The following is a 15578-nucleotide window of genomic DNA, read 5'->3' as shown; positions in this document are numbered from 1 at the left end:
GTTTTGATAAAAAGAGTATATACACTAAATGACTATGGATTCAAACAGAATTAACAAACTAACCTTCGTCTATAATACTTTTGTGATAGGGGTAGCAAAATTATAAGGTTTTGTATTATTCTACTTCTTTCTTTTTCGATTTCAATCTCTCTTAAAATCTTGGTCGTCGTGTTTTTTTTTAACACATGACATCTCGTTTTGTAACACGTTATTTTCTCAAAACTACATGTGATAGCAAAAGATCTTTTTTTTTAATGTTATATATTATATATATATATATATATTAATATTTTTGAAGTACATATTTTACCCTTTTACTTATACTTAATCCCATAAATCTCTCTATCTAATCCAAACATAAATATATGATTCTCCTTTCACTTTTATTTGATCTTATATTTAAATTATTTTGAATTGTTATATAAAACATTTACTTAATAAAAATTTTGATTTTTTCTGTATATGATGTAATTCAATTTTTTTAAATGGATATATATTACTCAATCGATGAATAAAAAAAAACATGTATACAATGTTTCACATCGTTTGAATAAATAGGACAATTTTTCAGAGTTATACTATAGAAGAAAACAAAATAATTCCAATAAAATGAGCAGGGGAGCTTTGATTTACCAAACATTCAAATTTATAAAATTTATTTAGTTTACTTTAGTTCTTTATTTTTAAATAATTTAAACTTTTACAAAGTTAAAATATCATTAAATCGATACTATACGGGTAAACATTATTTCTTTATTTTGTTAACACTATCAATATTAGACTAATAGACATATAATTAAATTAATTAAATTTATATGATGTATAAAAATCAAATTGCTTTGCGGTATGATGCGATTTAAATCATAAAATTAACTATCAAAATACAATTATACAATCTTAAACACTAAACAAAGCAAACAAATACAACTTAAAATTTTAACTTTTTGTCAAAGTGTACAATCTAGTATTTTTTAAAATACTTCTCATTAGATATACTATCTTCATTTATGAAAAGTTGAACACAACAATATATAACATAAAAAAAAAAAAAAAAATTGGAATTGACTTTGTCAAAATTTAGTCAAGATGCGAGTCAGGTAAGTGAAGAAGAGGCAAGTCCCCCAAAAGAGTAACATTGATGTATTCATTAGGGAAGTGAGCAGGTAATCCTGGAATCAACAATGCAACAACCCTGAAACACCTCAATAACCATCCTTCTCTGAACTCTCCACCTATCCAATATGGTATGATGAGACTTCGTATCAACTCCCACATTGCATTCATTATCTTTGGTATAGCCCATAAAATATTAAAGTAGTTTTTGTTTGGCTCCTCTTGCTCTACCTGAATATAACATCAAACAACAAAAGATTATCATCAGTAGCGGAAGTGAATAAATGGTATTATGAGGGAAATGGACAATAAGTCTCATATTTCCCAAATGTATTTGATTATATCATTTAGCTTGTGTTCCCTTTTGTTTCCATCTAAGACTAGAAGTACATTCTCATATGAGAGGGAACTTCATTACGGAACAAAACATGTCAAGAATTATGCAATGCCCTAATCATATAGATGAGTACAAAAAAATATAGATAATAGATAGTAGTAATATGCAACCAACCTTTCCTTTATAGCAACTGTCATAGTAAAGGCATGGCCCAAAGTGCTTGAACATGAGTGTCTTGTCATCGAAAGGCAACCTAGGAACCATGTCGTTGCAATATACATATCTTTCATACTTGACGTCAAACTTCTTCAACGAATTTTTCATGAACGTTCCAAACTCCTCATCACCTACACGTGGCTGCCCAAATGTGTAAACTCCTTCAAGCCTTTCTAGTATTTTCTCCTCATCATGCATCACCAACACGGCCGTGAATAGGATCGCTAGGGCTCCACCTAGACTATGTCCGGTCAATATAAATTTAGATGTTGGGTTTTGGTCGAGAATTTCTTTTAAATGACGCCTAACAGTGTAGTATGCATATAAACTTGTTTCTTTTTGGGTTTGGTCAAGATTTACTTCTTTAGGCCATCCTTCTTTTTGAAGTCCTAAAGCTTTCATGAATCCGCCATGGATCTTTCCCACATTTTTAACTTCGTACCTATATTTTGGAAATCAATATTAGTTCTATCAGGGGAACCAAACGCTGAACTTCCATTATTTATATTAATTGAATAAAGACAGAATTAATTAATGAAGATTTTTGTATGAAGAGAAATCAAAACAAACATTCCGGCCAGGATCTTAGATCTATGTATCAAGATAAAAAAAATTACAAGGAGAGATCCAAGTCTGTACACCAATCATCTCCATCGAAAGGATCAGTACCTCTGAAACTAACGATGATTAGGTTTGGAACTGTGCTTGTGTCTTTTATAACAATCACCTCGGTTGATCTTTGTTTCTGGTAACCTAAAATATCCAAGAAATACATATATTATTTAATACATTTTTGTTTTTGAATTTGTTAAAAAGAGAAAACTCGATGAAATACTCCTATGAAATATTTTAGAAAAAATTATAAATTAAAGATTTATAGATAAAGTGATGATATATCATGGTTTTTATGGTTTTTAACCATGATATTAGGAGTCTTTTATAGTCTTTTGATTTGTTTTATAGGATGTTTTAGAGTCTTAACGGGGTTTCTAGGATTTTGGCATGAAAGGAGCAAAATGAAGCAATTACAAGGGATTTTGGAGCAATTCAGCTAAGGAAGAAAACTTGGAGCCGAGGAAGGATGAGAGTGTCGATCGACACTGCCTTAGCATCGATCGACACCGTGTTTTGTCTACGAGAGAAGCCAAGTTTTGGAAGTTTTACAAATCTGCCCCAAAGTTTTCCATATTTGCAACATAAGTCCATAACGTGTTTTTGGACATATAAATAGTATTTTTAGGTTTTACAAATCCTGAAGTTTTATTCTAACAAGTTTTATTTTCTGCAACCCTGTGAGATTTTGAGAGCTTTTGGGAGAGAGATCTGAACTGCTTTGAGAGAAGAATTCTTAAACTCCTTCTTTACTCTTTTAATCTCAATTGCTTATTATTCAGAATTATGTTTTGTTCTTCATCTCGGTAAATTAATAACCTCTATAAATTAATAAATTTCTCCGGTCCCAAGTTGGGACTAGTGTAATTTTGGATATTATTCGATAAAATAATAAATTAATAACTTTTTTAAAAATCCCATGTAAAAATATGGTCCCATCAATATCATAAATTAATAATCAAATAAACTAATATATATATCTAAGAATATTTAGTGAAATATGAATATATTGTTGTTTGTTTGTTTTTGAATTTGCTTTCTTTGGGCCAATTAAATTAACTATTCATAAATCTTAATATACAAAGTGGGAAGTAGGCTTACCATTCCAACAGCTGTAGAATCCTAATAAGTCCATCTGTGCCACAACATATGTAGTTAAAAAGAGGGATTATAAGTCCAATACACAGTTTTATCTGTTTCTCTTATTTTCTTAATCAAATGAAATCATGCATGATCATGCTTATGATTATAAGATAAAGTTAAATAATTAGATGAAAAAAATATACAGCTAATGACAGTACTATGCATCAGTTGTCGTATATTTAGATATAAAACTCTAGGCAAAGAAAAAGTTCTCTTCAAATTTACAAGGAAAACAAAATAAAACCACAGAAAAATAGAATAAGAAAAGAAAACAATCATGAGTGTTATTATCTATAAAATGATAGATATATCGTATCGTTATTGTGTCTTTGTCCAAATTCAAGTCTCTGTAATGTTATATTGTTTGACAACTAAAAAAAACAATTTAGTATCAAAGAGAACAAAAAAAACAAAGAAAGCATTTCAAAACAATAAAATATCATTTAGTTTAATAGGAAATGGCCTTACACCATTTTTATCTCCATTTTTTGCACCAGTCACATCACAAACCATATATATTCGACAAGATCAATTCAAAGTCAATTATTAATGATAGAATGTGAATCTGCATGAGTACATCAAAACTACTATTGTTTAATATGAAACCTATATAATTTTATTATAGCGAGAGTTGTGAAAGAAAAGAAATATCGTTAATATAAAAGGAAAGAGTTAAATAATAAAACCTTCCAATGGTTGTGAAGAACGGAGCTGACGAAGTTTCTATTCTCGTAAGACAGCTTAGAAGCCATAATTGACAACATTGCTTTGTATCTTTTACTTCCTCTCTCTACCTTCTGGTCTAACTCTAATCGCCGGTCTAGGATTCCGATTAGTGATGCAAATGTCGCTGATGTTTTCTCCGGCCAAATAATCTTTCCTGAAATATAAATATTTATGATAAACTCAAACCGCAGATAATTTGCAAAAAGAAAAAGAAAAAAAAATGGTAATCATGATATTGGTGTCACCAGTTGTGTTTAATTGTAGGTCGCGTCATCTCCCAGACGTTGTTTCAACACTGGATTAGTTAAAAGATTATGATAAACCAGAAAACCCCTTTGGAGAACATTAGCGTGACACATAATGACATAATTTTTTCTGAAGTATAATTCATAGCATAACCATCAATTATTTGTCTATTATATATATTCTCATAGTTCCCGTTGAAACGAAATGAAGAAAATAATTATAATGTTTTTGACGTAGAAGTTTAAGTTTAGCGTAATTAATCCAACGTATACGTATACCCACTAACCTTCTAAACAAAAGGGCAAAAAAAAAAACTGTTTTAAGAAAATCTGACCTTTGGAAAGATTTGAGAGTATCATGAAGAAACCACCATTAGAAGAAAGAAGGTTGAGCCAATAAGCAAAAGAAAACCCCAAAAATATAGAGGTTTCTTCAGGAGAATCATGAGTTTTTGAACAACGATGGATACAAAGATGATCCACCGTCGCCTGAATCTTGAAAGATCATCCTCAACCCTCTCTTCCGAAGAATCAATGAACTTTCTGTTCCCGATATCCGAGGAGAAGAGAAGATGTATGAGATCCGACACGGTGGCTTCTCTCGGATCCAACACAAAGTAGTTTTTGGTTGTACACATTTTGTTATGTGTTTTTGGGGTTGTGGTTTATTTGTCAACGTTAATTTATCTTCAAAAACGTGGAAGAGTTGTTTTGCAAGCTAAGTCACGTTAGCTTGCTGTACTTAATTATAATGTTAAGATTATTATATATAGTAAATATTTAATTGTACCACGAGCATTTGTTTTGGATTTGTTTAATTATATATTAATATTACGATTAGGATGGTCATATGAAGAAGGTTGGTGTATATCCACAATTCAACGTTATTCACATGGGTTGTGTGTATGACCTACTGGTCGGCTGGAGAAGAATATGATTTGACAAAATTCTTACAAGAATTAAAAACTATGATTGTCTAAATAATAATTAATTAACGTGACATTTTAAGATTTTTCTTTACAATACTTTGTTTTAATGAGAATCACGTAAAATCCATCAATTTTAAGCGGATTTTGGATTAAGATTTTTCTATTTCCACAGTAATAAAACACTTAAACTTCAATCCAACTTAATAACTAGAACTAGACAATTATTATTTCTTTAAATTTTTTTGTGTGACATTATTTTTGTTACGAAATTAGTAGATTGTAAAAACTTCGTTTAAGACCATTATGAACTTGAGGTCAATGTTCCCATGTTATAAATATAATCCGGTATAAATCGAGGTCATGAATGTTTTGTGGTTTTTATTTAGTAATGGTTTTTTATTTTAGTTTTTACAAAATTAATTTGTATGTTTATTTTTGGTCTTTCAAAGTTATGTCAAGCTTTGAGTTCGTTTATAAGGTTTGCAGTTTGCTTTCGCAACTCTTTAATTAAGAATTCTATTTCAATTTACTTGGTTTAGTTTTTCTTTTTTATATCCATGAGGTTTTGAATGATTCGATTTTGGTTGTACACTAATACATTCAAGATTGCGGGCTACAAGAATATGATTTTTTATTTTTGATTATATATTAATATTACGATTACGATAGTCACATCATGAAGGTTGGTCTATCTTTACAAGCAACATTACTTTTTGAAAAAGTTTGGCATATATTGAAATTATAGGTTTTTGATTTTACTACAATATACTTGATACCTCCTTGGCCCCGTTAAGCACTCTAAACCGATAGAGATGACAGAGAGGAAAGAAATCTCAATTTTTGCTTATTTTTTTTTTAAATATTTGCATTTATACCTACTTTCTCTCAATCTTACCTCACTTATACCTACTTCTAACTATTGCTATACTTTTGTACAGTGTTTTTACATTTTAGCCTTCACTTCTTCTTACCCTTACAATCTTCAATATACCTGAACTATTAACTGAACTACTAACTAACCGAATCACTGTAGCTAACCCGTTTCACTGTAGTTGCTCAATTTTTTTTGTTTTTTACTCCAAAATTCTAAACCTGATAAAAGTAAAAATTTAAATTAACCAAAATTCCCAAATTTCTCAACCCCCAATTTTTGAAACCTTAGATCCCCAAATGCTCAAGTCCTAAATCCCCAAATACTCAATTCTCAATCCCTAATTTCCCAAATCCTCAATCCTTAATTCCCCAAATTCTCAATCAATAACCCCAACCTTCATCCCCTTTTTGTCGGAACCCCTTTACTCCCATGCGAATGGCAAATAACCGTCGCATTTCTTGATTCTTCAAACCCTCGTCAAGCGCTTGCGCTGGTACATCTGGCAATGAATCCGCCGACTGTGATGACCTTCTCCCACGCCGTCTGTTCGCTACGGATCGTTACCCCGATGCTAGGCTTAATGTTTACTCCCGGCCAGATATCCTCACCGCCATATACAAGGTTCTTAAAGGCACTCCGGAATTTTAGAGGATTCTTGGGTCTAGTTTGGGGTCTCTTTTCAGGCTTCGGATTATTGAGTCCCCTATATCCTGTAAGTTACTCCACTCTCTCCTTTGTAGACATGTTCTATCCATAAAAAGATACGAAATGTGGACTGTTTTTGGTGGATACCCCATAAGATTTTCCTTGATAGAGTTTGGAGGTGTTACTGGTTTACCTTGTGGCGAATTTCCTGAAGACTACGACCCCGAAGATGACCCTAGTCCTGATGTTGATGGTGAATGTTACTAGGACAAGTTGATTGGGGAAGATCGAAAGGCAACTTTAGCTAATGTCCACAATACTTTTGCAAACCCTGCCATCACTGATCAAGATCGGAAGCTTCGTCTTGCTCTTCTTCTCATTGTTGATGGTGTACTGATTGCCTCCAGCCAAACCCATAGACCGACGTGGAAGTATGTCGAGATGCTTGAAGACATTGATTTGTTCCTAGCATTCCCTTGGGGTAGAGAATCTTTTCTGAAGACTATTTCCACAATGAGACCTGATTTGAAATCCCAACCAAAACCAGTCGCTAAATGAGCTAGACGTCAGGCCAATGTTTCTAAACCGGTGGACCCATTAAAGATTTTCACTGAGAAGCTGCAACAGAAGACTTTTTGTTTGCATGACTTCCCTCTAGCTTTTCAACTGCTCGCATACCGTAACATCTCTGGCTTACTTGATAAGATACAAGGGGCTGGTGATCCACGTACATTTTTGGAATGGGATTCAACTGGCCTTCCAAAGAACAATCTACCGCTAACTGATGTATTATCTGTAGAGCATTATTCAGGCGTAAGTTCTTTATTCATTTTGCTTTTTTCACCATATCCACATGGATACAATTTAAAATTTTATTTTGTATCCACAATCGCAGTTATCAGTAACCCCTTATCTTGATGTTGTTCCACCGGAACCCGGTTGGGGAGAGTGGGACGATGAAGCTAAAGATAAAAGGATTGCACAATTGCAGTCTAAAATTGAACAAGANTTCCACAATGAGACCTGATTTGAAATCCCAACCAAAACCAGTCGCTAAATGAGCTAGACGTCAGGCCAATGTTTCTAAACCGGTGGACCCATTAAAGATTTTCACTGAGAAGCTGCAACAGAAGACTTTTTGTTTGCATGACTTCCCTCTAGCTTTTCAACTGCTCGCATACCGTAACATCTCTGGCTTACTTGATAAGATACAAGGGGCTGGTGATCCACGTACATTTTTGGAATGGGATTCAACTGGCCTTCCAAAGAACAATCTACCGCTAACTGATGTATTATCTGTAGAGCATTATTCAGGCGTAAGTTCTTTATTCATTTTGCTTTTTTCACCATATCCACATGGATACAATTTAAAATTTTATTTTGTATCCACAATCGCAGTTATCAGTAACCCCTTATCTTGATGTTGTTCCACCGGAACCCGGTTGGGGAGAGTGGGACGATGAAGCTAAAGATAAAAGGATTGCACAATTGCAGTCTAAAATTGAACAAGAGCACATTTTCACAAAGAAGGAGTGGCCTGGTGGCGATTGTTCTTTGCCATTGATATCTTTCTCTGTAAAGAAGGCGCCATGCATACACAGGAAACACATTATGCCAAGGCGTAAAGAAGTTTCCACCAAAACCATGTTCCTCAATGTCTAGGAGGCCCCGCGTCCTCAATGCAAATACTGACGAGGACTGGGTGGCTGATTTCAAAGTGTCTTTGGAGAAAGAGTTCTAGTCTTTTAAAGAAGCTATAGAAAGTAAGTTTAAGATATTATAAGCTGAAAATAAGAAACTTCAAGCAAAGATCAACGCACTCAGAGTCCGAAGCAGGTTTAGACAACGGTTTTGACGCCCTCTCTGGTTACTAAGGAAACCTGCACATTTTAATCCTCCGAACAAAAAGGATTCCGCAGCATCCAGTGTGCCAAAAGATCAGTATACTAACGCTCCCGATGATGCGGCAGCTAACGTAACCCTCAGGACACCATTACCAACTGCTAACTTATCTCCTACCAAACCAGTTACCTCTCCTGATGATATTCAATCAAGCGATCACGACTGGGTACAATATATCCACCCATTTTGTACCAAGGTAATTCACTCATACCTGCATTGTGACTAACCATTGTCCTTAACACTGAGCTCTCTCTTTAATTACGCAAGATCCTTCACCTGAAATCATTCCTCCCACTAACACTCATGGAACTCAGGATGTGTCCCCTGATTTTGTTTCGGATTCTGGTATCAAACCCGTTTATGAAACCGAAACTAAGGTTAGCGACATTTCCATCTTTAGTATTAAACTTACCTTTGTATGACACCCGTTTATGACACCGTTTATTATCTAACCAACTTTTGGGTAGCAGGGATCTCCTTTGTATGACACTATCACCAAACCTCAACCGTATACCACATTGTTAAATGACTTCATAGGCAACTCTAGTCAGCATTATGTTCCAGACAATGAACCTTAGGGGATCGAGGTATTTAACTACATGTCTTATGAACTTTCAACTAACCAAACATCTTAGAGGTTGCCACTCTAACTTGTTATACCCATGCACATATCATTCAGAATATTGATGTTGCTAATGTATTGGAAGCCCCTTGTCTTGCGTTGACTCTATATCGTCCTGAGGTTTAAACCTATTTAAAGTGTTATCTCTCATATTTCACATATTTATCCTCCTTCCTATACTCATATAACTTCTTCAGGTCTCCCCCGATGAGTCTCCCGTTGGGTCCAAGGAAGCAGACAACGACGACCAGCAGGTAACAATCCAGCTCTTTTCTATCCAATGATAACAATCCATTTTATAACTATCCATTTTATAACTATCCGTATCTAACACTCCAATTTTAACTATCCACTTATAACAATCCAATTAGAACAACCAATTTAGAAGTCTCAATTTCCAACTATCAATTTCTAACTATCCATGTCTAAATATCATTTAATGAGTCACCCTGTCCATTTTCATCTACCAATTCTCCTTCTTATCGACGATCCTTTCATCGTCTTGCCTCTGTAGGTTTCTGGTGAGAGCGAGGAAGATGACGAGGCCGCGGTAGATTTGAAGGCATCTGACACCGAGGACCAACAGGTAGCCAAAAAATATCTAAATGATTTGCTCCACATGCCTTTCTACCCCCACCTTCGCCAGCTAATGTCCTTATTATCTACGTTCATTTACTACTCTTCCTTCTTTAGGTATCTGATGTAAGCCATGACAAGGACGAGGCTGCTGTTGATACCAATGAAACTAACAACGATGAGCAACATGTAACAAATTTTGCATCTATAGCTTTACTATCCATACTATCCTATCCACATAGACAACATATTTTACTACATATAAGTCTTCTTACTATCCTATCCACATTGAATACATCTAACTCTTCTCACTGCCATTCACCCATCCAGAACAAGGAACCAGACAACGACGATAGCGAGGTTTTAATCTATGGAACCCGTTTTCACCTTTTTTATTTGGAGTTAACCAGCCCTACTATTGGGTTTATCTTATACCTTGTATTCTGTTCTCTCGACAGACCGATGCTACGCCCGCAGAATATGTTTCTCTCAGCGATTCTTCTCTTGCGCGACCAACAGAAAGGTCTGCCCTCTCTGAAAAAGAAGCTACCCTTCTACTTTCTATAATGGATATGCCTGCAAGGGAGCCAGCACATAGCCCTGACGCTTTACTCCGTGTTGAGAAAGATCTGGCGTCTTTGATGAAGAAAACACTTAAATCATCCCATAACACGTAATATCCTTCATCCTACACTCTTTTCCATTGACTTTGACACAACAAGGAAATAACCCTACGTGGATATGAACTGTAGGACACACATTACCCTGTGTGGCTACGAACTTAACAATCACTTTTTCAAACAACATGCGAGGCCTCAGAATTGGGTTAGCACTTTGGTATGTTTTCTATCAAATCTTGAGCTCTCCCCTTATAACAACTTTGACTCTTCTGCATTTTTCCTTTCGCAGCACATGGAAGTTCTAGTTGATCTCCTGCAATCAAAGCTTGCTCATGTCCTGTCCATTGAGCGCTCAATCTTTCTTTCACCCTGGCTTTGCAACTACTTACAAGGAAAGTATAAATCATTCTAACAAGCGAAGATCAAGTCAAGAGTTAAGTGGGACAATAAGCTCCAACAGATTATACATGGCCCTCCAGCCGATTGGTTTGAACTTTGGACCATGATCTATATTCCCATGATTTAGGGCGACTCTCATTGGGTTGGTTTAGTAATCAATCTCCTCAATTGGAGCATCGAGATCCTTGATCCAAATGTAACCTTATACAACAATGTGAAGGTGGCTGAACAAATCGCTCCGCTCACAGAGCAGCTACCGTATTTAATCCAAAAACTGTGCATCCCCCCGCCACTCAGCAACATGGAGTTAAGCCATTTACATGGTCCCAAATTCAAGGTGTTTACGTCAACGAAAGATGTGGCGATTGTGGTCCTGTTGCCATGAAGTTTCTAGAAATCGTCGCAACTGGCTTTGGTATTGAACTAATGTCTACGATTATCGATAAAGTGGTGGATGATTTTAGGGGTCAATACGCTTTGGACGTCTACAAGGAATTTGTTGCACCAATATACACGTAGTCCCCTTACCCCATTTTATCCGTTTTCAAACACTATGTTGTAACTTAACTACATAACATTTTTATTGTACCATTCTCCTATGACTCGCTATTGCAGTTTTATTTAAATCTACTAGAACTCCGCACCAATAGAATTTACATCCATGTGGTCATAGGATAATGGATGGGTAGTAAATATTCACTACTCGTAAATGTATAGTGAATGGATGTAAATTCAATGTACCCCCCTTCTATTCATCATCTCCTTCAATCATTTTCTACTCTAAATAAGCCTCCACAATTTTCTGGTTTACTTTGTGAGCTTTATGTATTAAGGTTTAGTTTTTAGTGTTATAAACCAGTTGAACGACATTCCACTATTCGTATCCATGTGGTAAAATTTGAATGGATGGCTAGTTCATATTCACTATTCGTATCTGTATAGTGAATGAATGGCTAGTTCACCAAATTCAAGGGACTAAATCAATAGGTTATTGGTGGATTTGATGAGAAGATGCCGGTTCACTTGAGGCTAAAATTAATCGCCCAATTAAATTACGCAATTTCTTACTTAGATTTGAGTGTCTCCGGTAGAAAATTAGAAATTTAGGTATCCACACGACAATGCGACATGACAATACTTAGATTTTATGAATATTTTGGATTTTATTTCGGAACTCTATAATTGTGTCATCAGATCAGGTCGAAGATGTGCAATGTCTTTGTTAGATGTTTGAATTAGTTTTGAAAAGAATAAATGGATACCCAAAAAGATCAAATGTGGGTATCCAGAAGTTAAGGTTGCGTGGATATCCAGTGAGGTAGTATCGTTAGACTATATGTAAGGTTCATTGCTTAAGTATTGCGGATATATTTGAAATGAGATGTCCAAGTGTGGGTATCCATGTGTGTATGTTTGAAGTGGTTAGGGCACAAACTCATTCATTTTAACATTCAATATTGTTCTAGCCATCCATTTTCTGCATTATGTATTAAGTTATAGGTTTCCACTATTCAAAACTAGTTGAACGACATTATGGACATCACTGAAATGGACATTATGGATATCAATGTCCTTTTAGGCAGTAATTTAGACTAAATATAATGTATTTGTTGCTTGATTCTTGTGGACATCAATAAAATGAGATATCCAAGTGTTGTTATCCATTTCATATGACATTGTGCCTAACAGGACAAGTAAATGACAACACAAGTGAACAGGCATCTTCTCATCAAATCAACCCATAACCTACTGATTTAGTCCCTTATTCTTTCATATTTTGTGGCTTAAGTGTTTGTGTCTTAAGTGTTGTGGCTTAAGTGTTGTGGATATCATTGGAATGACATATCCAATTGTGGGTATCCACGTGTTTGTATGTTTGAACTGCTTAGGGCACATACTCAGTCATTTGATATTGTGGAATATTTAGAACATTCAATATTAGACAATGACAGGAAAAGTTAAAAACAACAAATATGAAAGAAGAAGCTATTCCAGCCGGCTAGAGGTTGAAAAATGATTTGGATAGGGAGGAATATTTGGATAGCGATGACATCGAGGACGTCCTACTTTACTCTTCGTCTTCATTGGTGATGGATCTTACATCAGTAGATCCTCCTTCTACATATGCGAGGGACAGGGTATGGGAACGATAACAAGCAAGTGCCCTGTTATCTTGCGCCCACCGTGCGAACGGGTTGGCGTGTTGGAGACATTTGTTGAAGAAACAATGATATTTTGAGTCTCGCAATGTCATCCACAAGATATCTTCAGACTTGTCAAGGCGCACGGTCGAGAGACATTCACTTGAGTAAATAGCGTCCAAACCTTGTTTACCAGCAATTAATAAGTTCTTCAACGAGTCCACACCATCACCACCCAGGAGAGAAGCAATTTTGGCAAGCAACTCGGGTGGCAAATGAAACTCTTGATTGGATCCGACCTGAGAATAATTAGTTAGCGGACATGAAAAAAAATGGGGACTTGAAAATTCTTGACAACAAATTTACCGTACGCCCAACTTCATGAACATTAGTAGTTGCCATGAGTTACAACAAAGTCTTTTTCTTCATAAGCTTATATGTTTCGTATAAACGTTAATAATCTTTATATAAGGATTGATACATTAGACCTAGCATTTATTGTGCACCTCTCTGTTTTGAATTATGTATTCCAAACTATATCCATGTGGATATAATGCTGAGTTATTAGTTGTTGGGGGCCAGCTGGACTTTATTGTGATGATGGTAGGTTTTTTGTGTTTCGATATTTGTTGTTTTGTTAACATATATCCAACAATACCTGACCATGTGGATATACGACACACCTTCATAAATGTGAGACAGTGTTTGGTCGCATCGATGTTTAACACCTAAATCTGTGTGACAGGGTTTGTATCAGTGTGTGGACTTAAGAAACGAACCTTATATATAGTCTGACAATACTACCTCACAGGATATCCACGCAACCTTAACGACTCGATACCCACATTTGATCTTTTTGGGTATCCATTTCTTCTTTTCAAAACTAATTCAAATATCTAACAAAGCATTGCACATCTTCGACCTGATTTGATGACACAATTATAGAGTTCTGAAATAAAATCCAAAATATTCATAAAATCTATAAAATCCAAAGTTACTCATAAATTCCAAAATATTCATAAAATTCATAAAATCCAAAATATTCATAAACACAATCATCGAGTATTTAATTGTTCAATTACCCCTTAAACAAAATAGTTAGATTATCCCTCCGACGGTGATCGGGTACAAAAACCCCACAAAAAATTATCACCTATGCCATGAGGATATCCACAAGCCTACAATCTTATGGATACCCAAACATGGATACGTCATTCCAATGACCCGACAAACATTACTAACCGTAACAAACTTAAAAATGGTTGCTTAGGTGTATCCACAATACACCACAACACAAAAAAACAAACTTAAGAGAAACCACACTACACCACACCTCGACTAGCTCGGTTGGATACATCATGGCAACGGGTTCGTACAACTAGCTCGGTTGTGCCCACTTTGCTTGCATCTCCCACACCTATTCACTTTCCCTTTCGCCGCACCATTTTTCTGCGAAGTTAAACAACGTAAAACATCATCACGCCTAACACAAAACAATCAATACTGTCATCTACGAAACTTATACAAACATCAACTTACTGGAAATTCTCCAATAGACAGGATCCTTGACTCCTTTGGATGTCCTGATGGCCTTCGAGCCTTTGGAGGGTATAACACGCGGTGCTGAATTTCGAATGGTATGTCAACATCACTAATCTCGGGATTTATTACACCTTCATAAGTAGCTCTCCAACACTCTGTCTTATAAAAATCCCCAACCAATGAACCATATGGTATCCCCTGTGTATCTGCTGGAAACAATGCGTGTCCACATGGGATTTTAACTCGATCATACTGTTTGCATGAACACTGTTTCTTATCAAGTAACACATGGTGTTTCCCGTTTAGCAACCCAACAACTTCATAACTCCAACTTGAAATATTCGCGACTCTGTTCCCACTAACTGCCACCAAGTTTTTCTGCATCTGTTTGTCAACCTCTAGGGTAGTTAATCCTTGATGTTAACAGCTTTCTTCCACCTTGCACTAAACCACCGTGTCAACATAGCACGAATGAACTTCAGTAGTTCAACAATGTGTGACGATCGACCCTTACCCAAAGCTTTGTTCAACGACTCCGCAATGTTTGACGTCATCAAATTATAACGATTTCCATGGAAATATGCCCTGCTCCAGTGGCCTACACCTATTTTATCCAAGTAAGTTGCACAGTTGCTGTTCTTTGCCTTTATTTGCCTATATGTCTCCTGAAAGGCTGTTACCTTATAGGCAAATGCCGCTTTTGTCACCAGTTTCGCAAGACCTTTGTTATGAAACCGGGCATTCACATTCCTAGCAAGATGAACAATGCAAGCTCCATGGTGTGCCAACGATAAACTTTCTTCTTAGCCGTGTAGATTGACCCGGCTCTATCAGAAATAATTTTCAAGGTTTTGCTGTCCACAATAATTCTCTCTAACTTCTCGAAGAACCATGTCCAAACATCATCATTCTCACTGTCTACTGCTGCGAAAGCCA

At 35.7% G+C, this 15578-nt stretch overlaps 1 protein-coding gene and 1 pseudogene across 1 annotated transcript; both read right to left on the bottom strand.

Annotated features, from left to right (window-relative positions):
* On the bottom strand, nt 947–5030 carry LOC104760664 (annotated as a pseudogene).
* LOC104763172 lies at nt 14457–15026 on the bottom strand. The gene is made up of 2 exons (XM_010486579.1): nt 14640–15026; nt 14457–14549 (listed from the first exon to the last, which is right to left on the bottom strand). Exons 1-2 carry the CDS (start codon nt 15024–15026, stop codon nt 14457–14459), a joined length of 480 nt encoding a protein of 159 aa, XP_010484881.1.

This window comes from Camelina sativa, chromosome 18 (assembly GCF_000633955.1).
Source record: "Camelina sativa cultivar DH55 chromosome 18, Cs, whole genome shotgun sequence".
In the NCBI taxonomy this organism is placed as follows: domain Eukaryota; kingdom Viridiplantae; phylum Streptophyta; class Magnoliopsida; order Brassicales; family Brassicaceae; genus Camelina; species Camelina sativa.
The sequence above is the reverse complement of the archived record's forward strand: the minus strand, read 5'-3'. Positions and strand labels throughout refer to the sequence as shown.

Coding starts and splice junctions, on each gene's coding strand:
- LOC104763172 (XM_010486579.1), bottom strand. CDS start 15,026: ATGCAGAAAAACTTGGTGGCAGTTAGTGGGAACAGAGTCGCGAATATT. Junction 14,550..14,639: donor TGTCTATTGGAGAATTTCCA/GTAAGTTGATGT, acceptor TTAACTTCGCAG/AAAAATGGTGCGGCGAAAGG.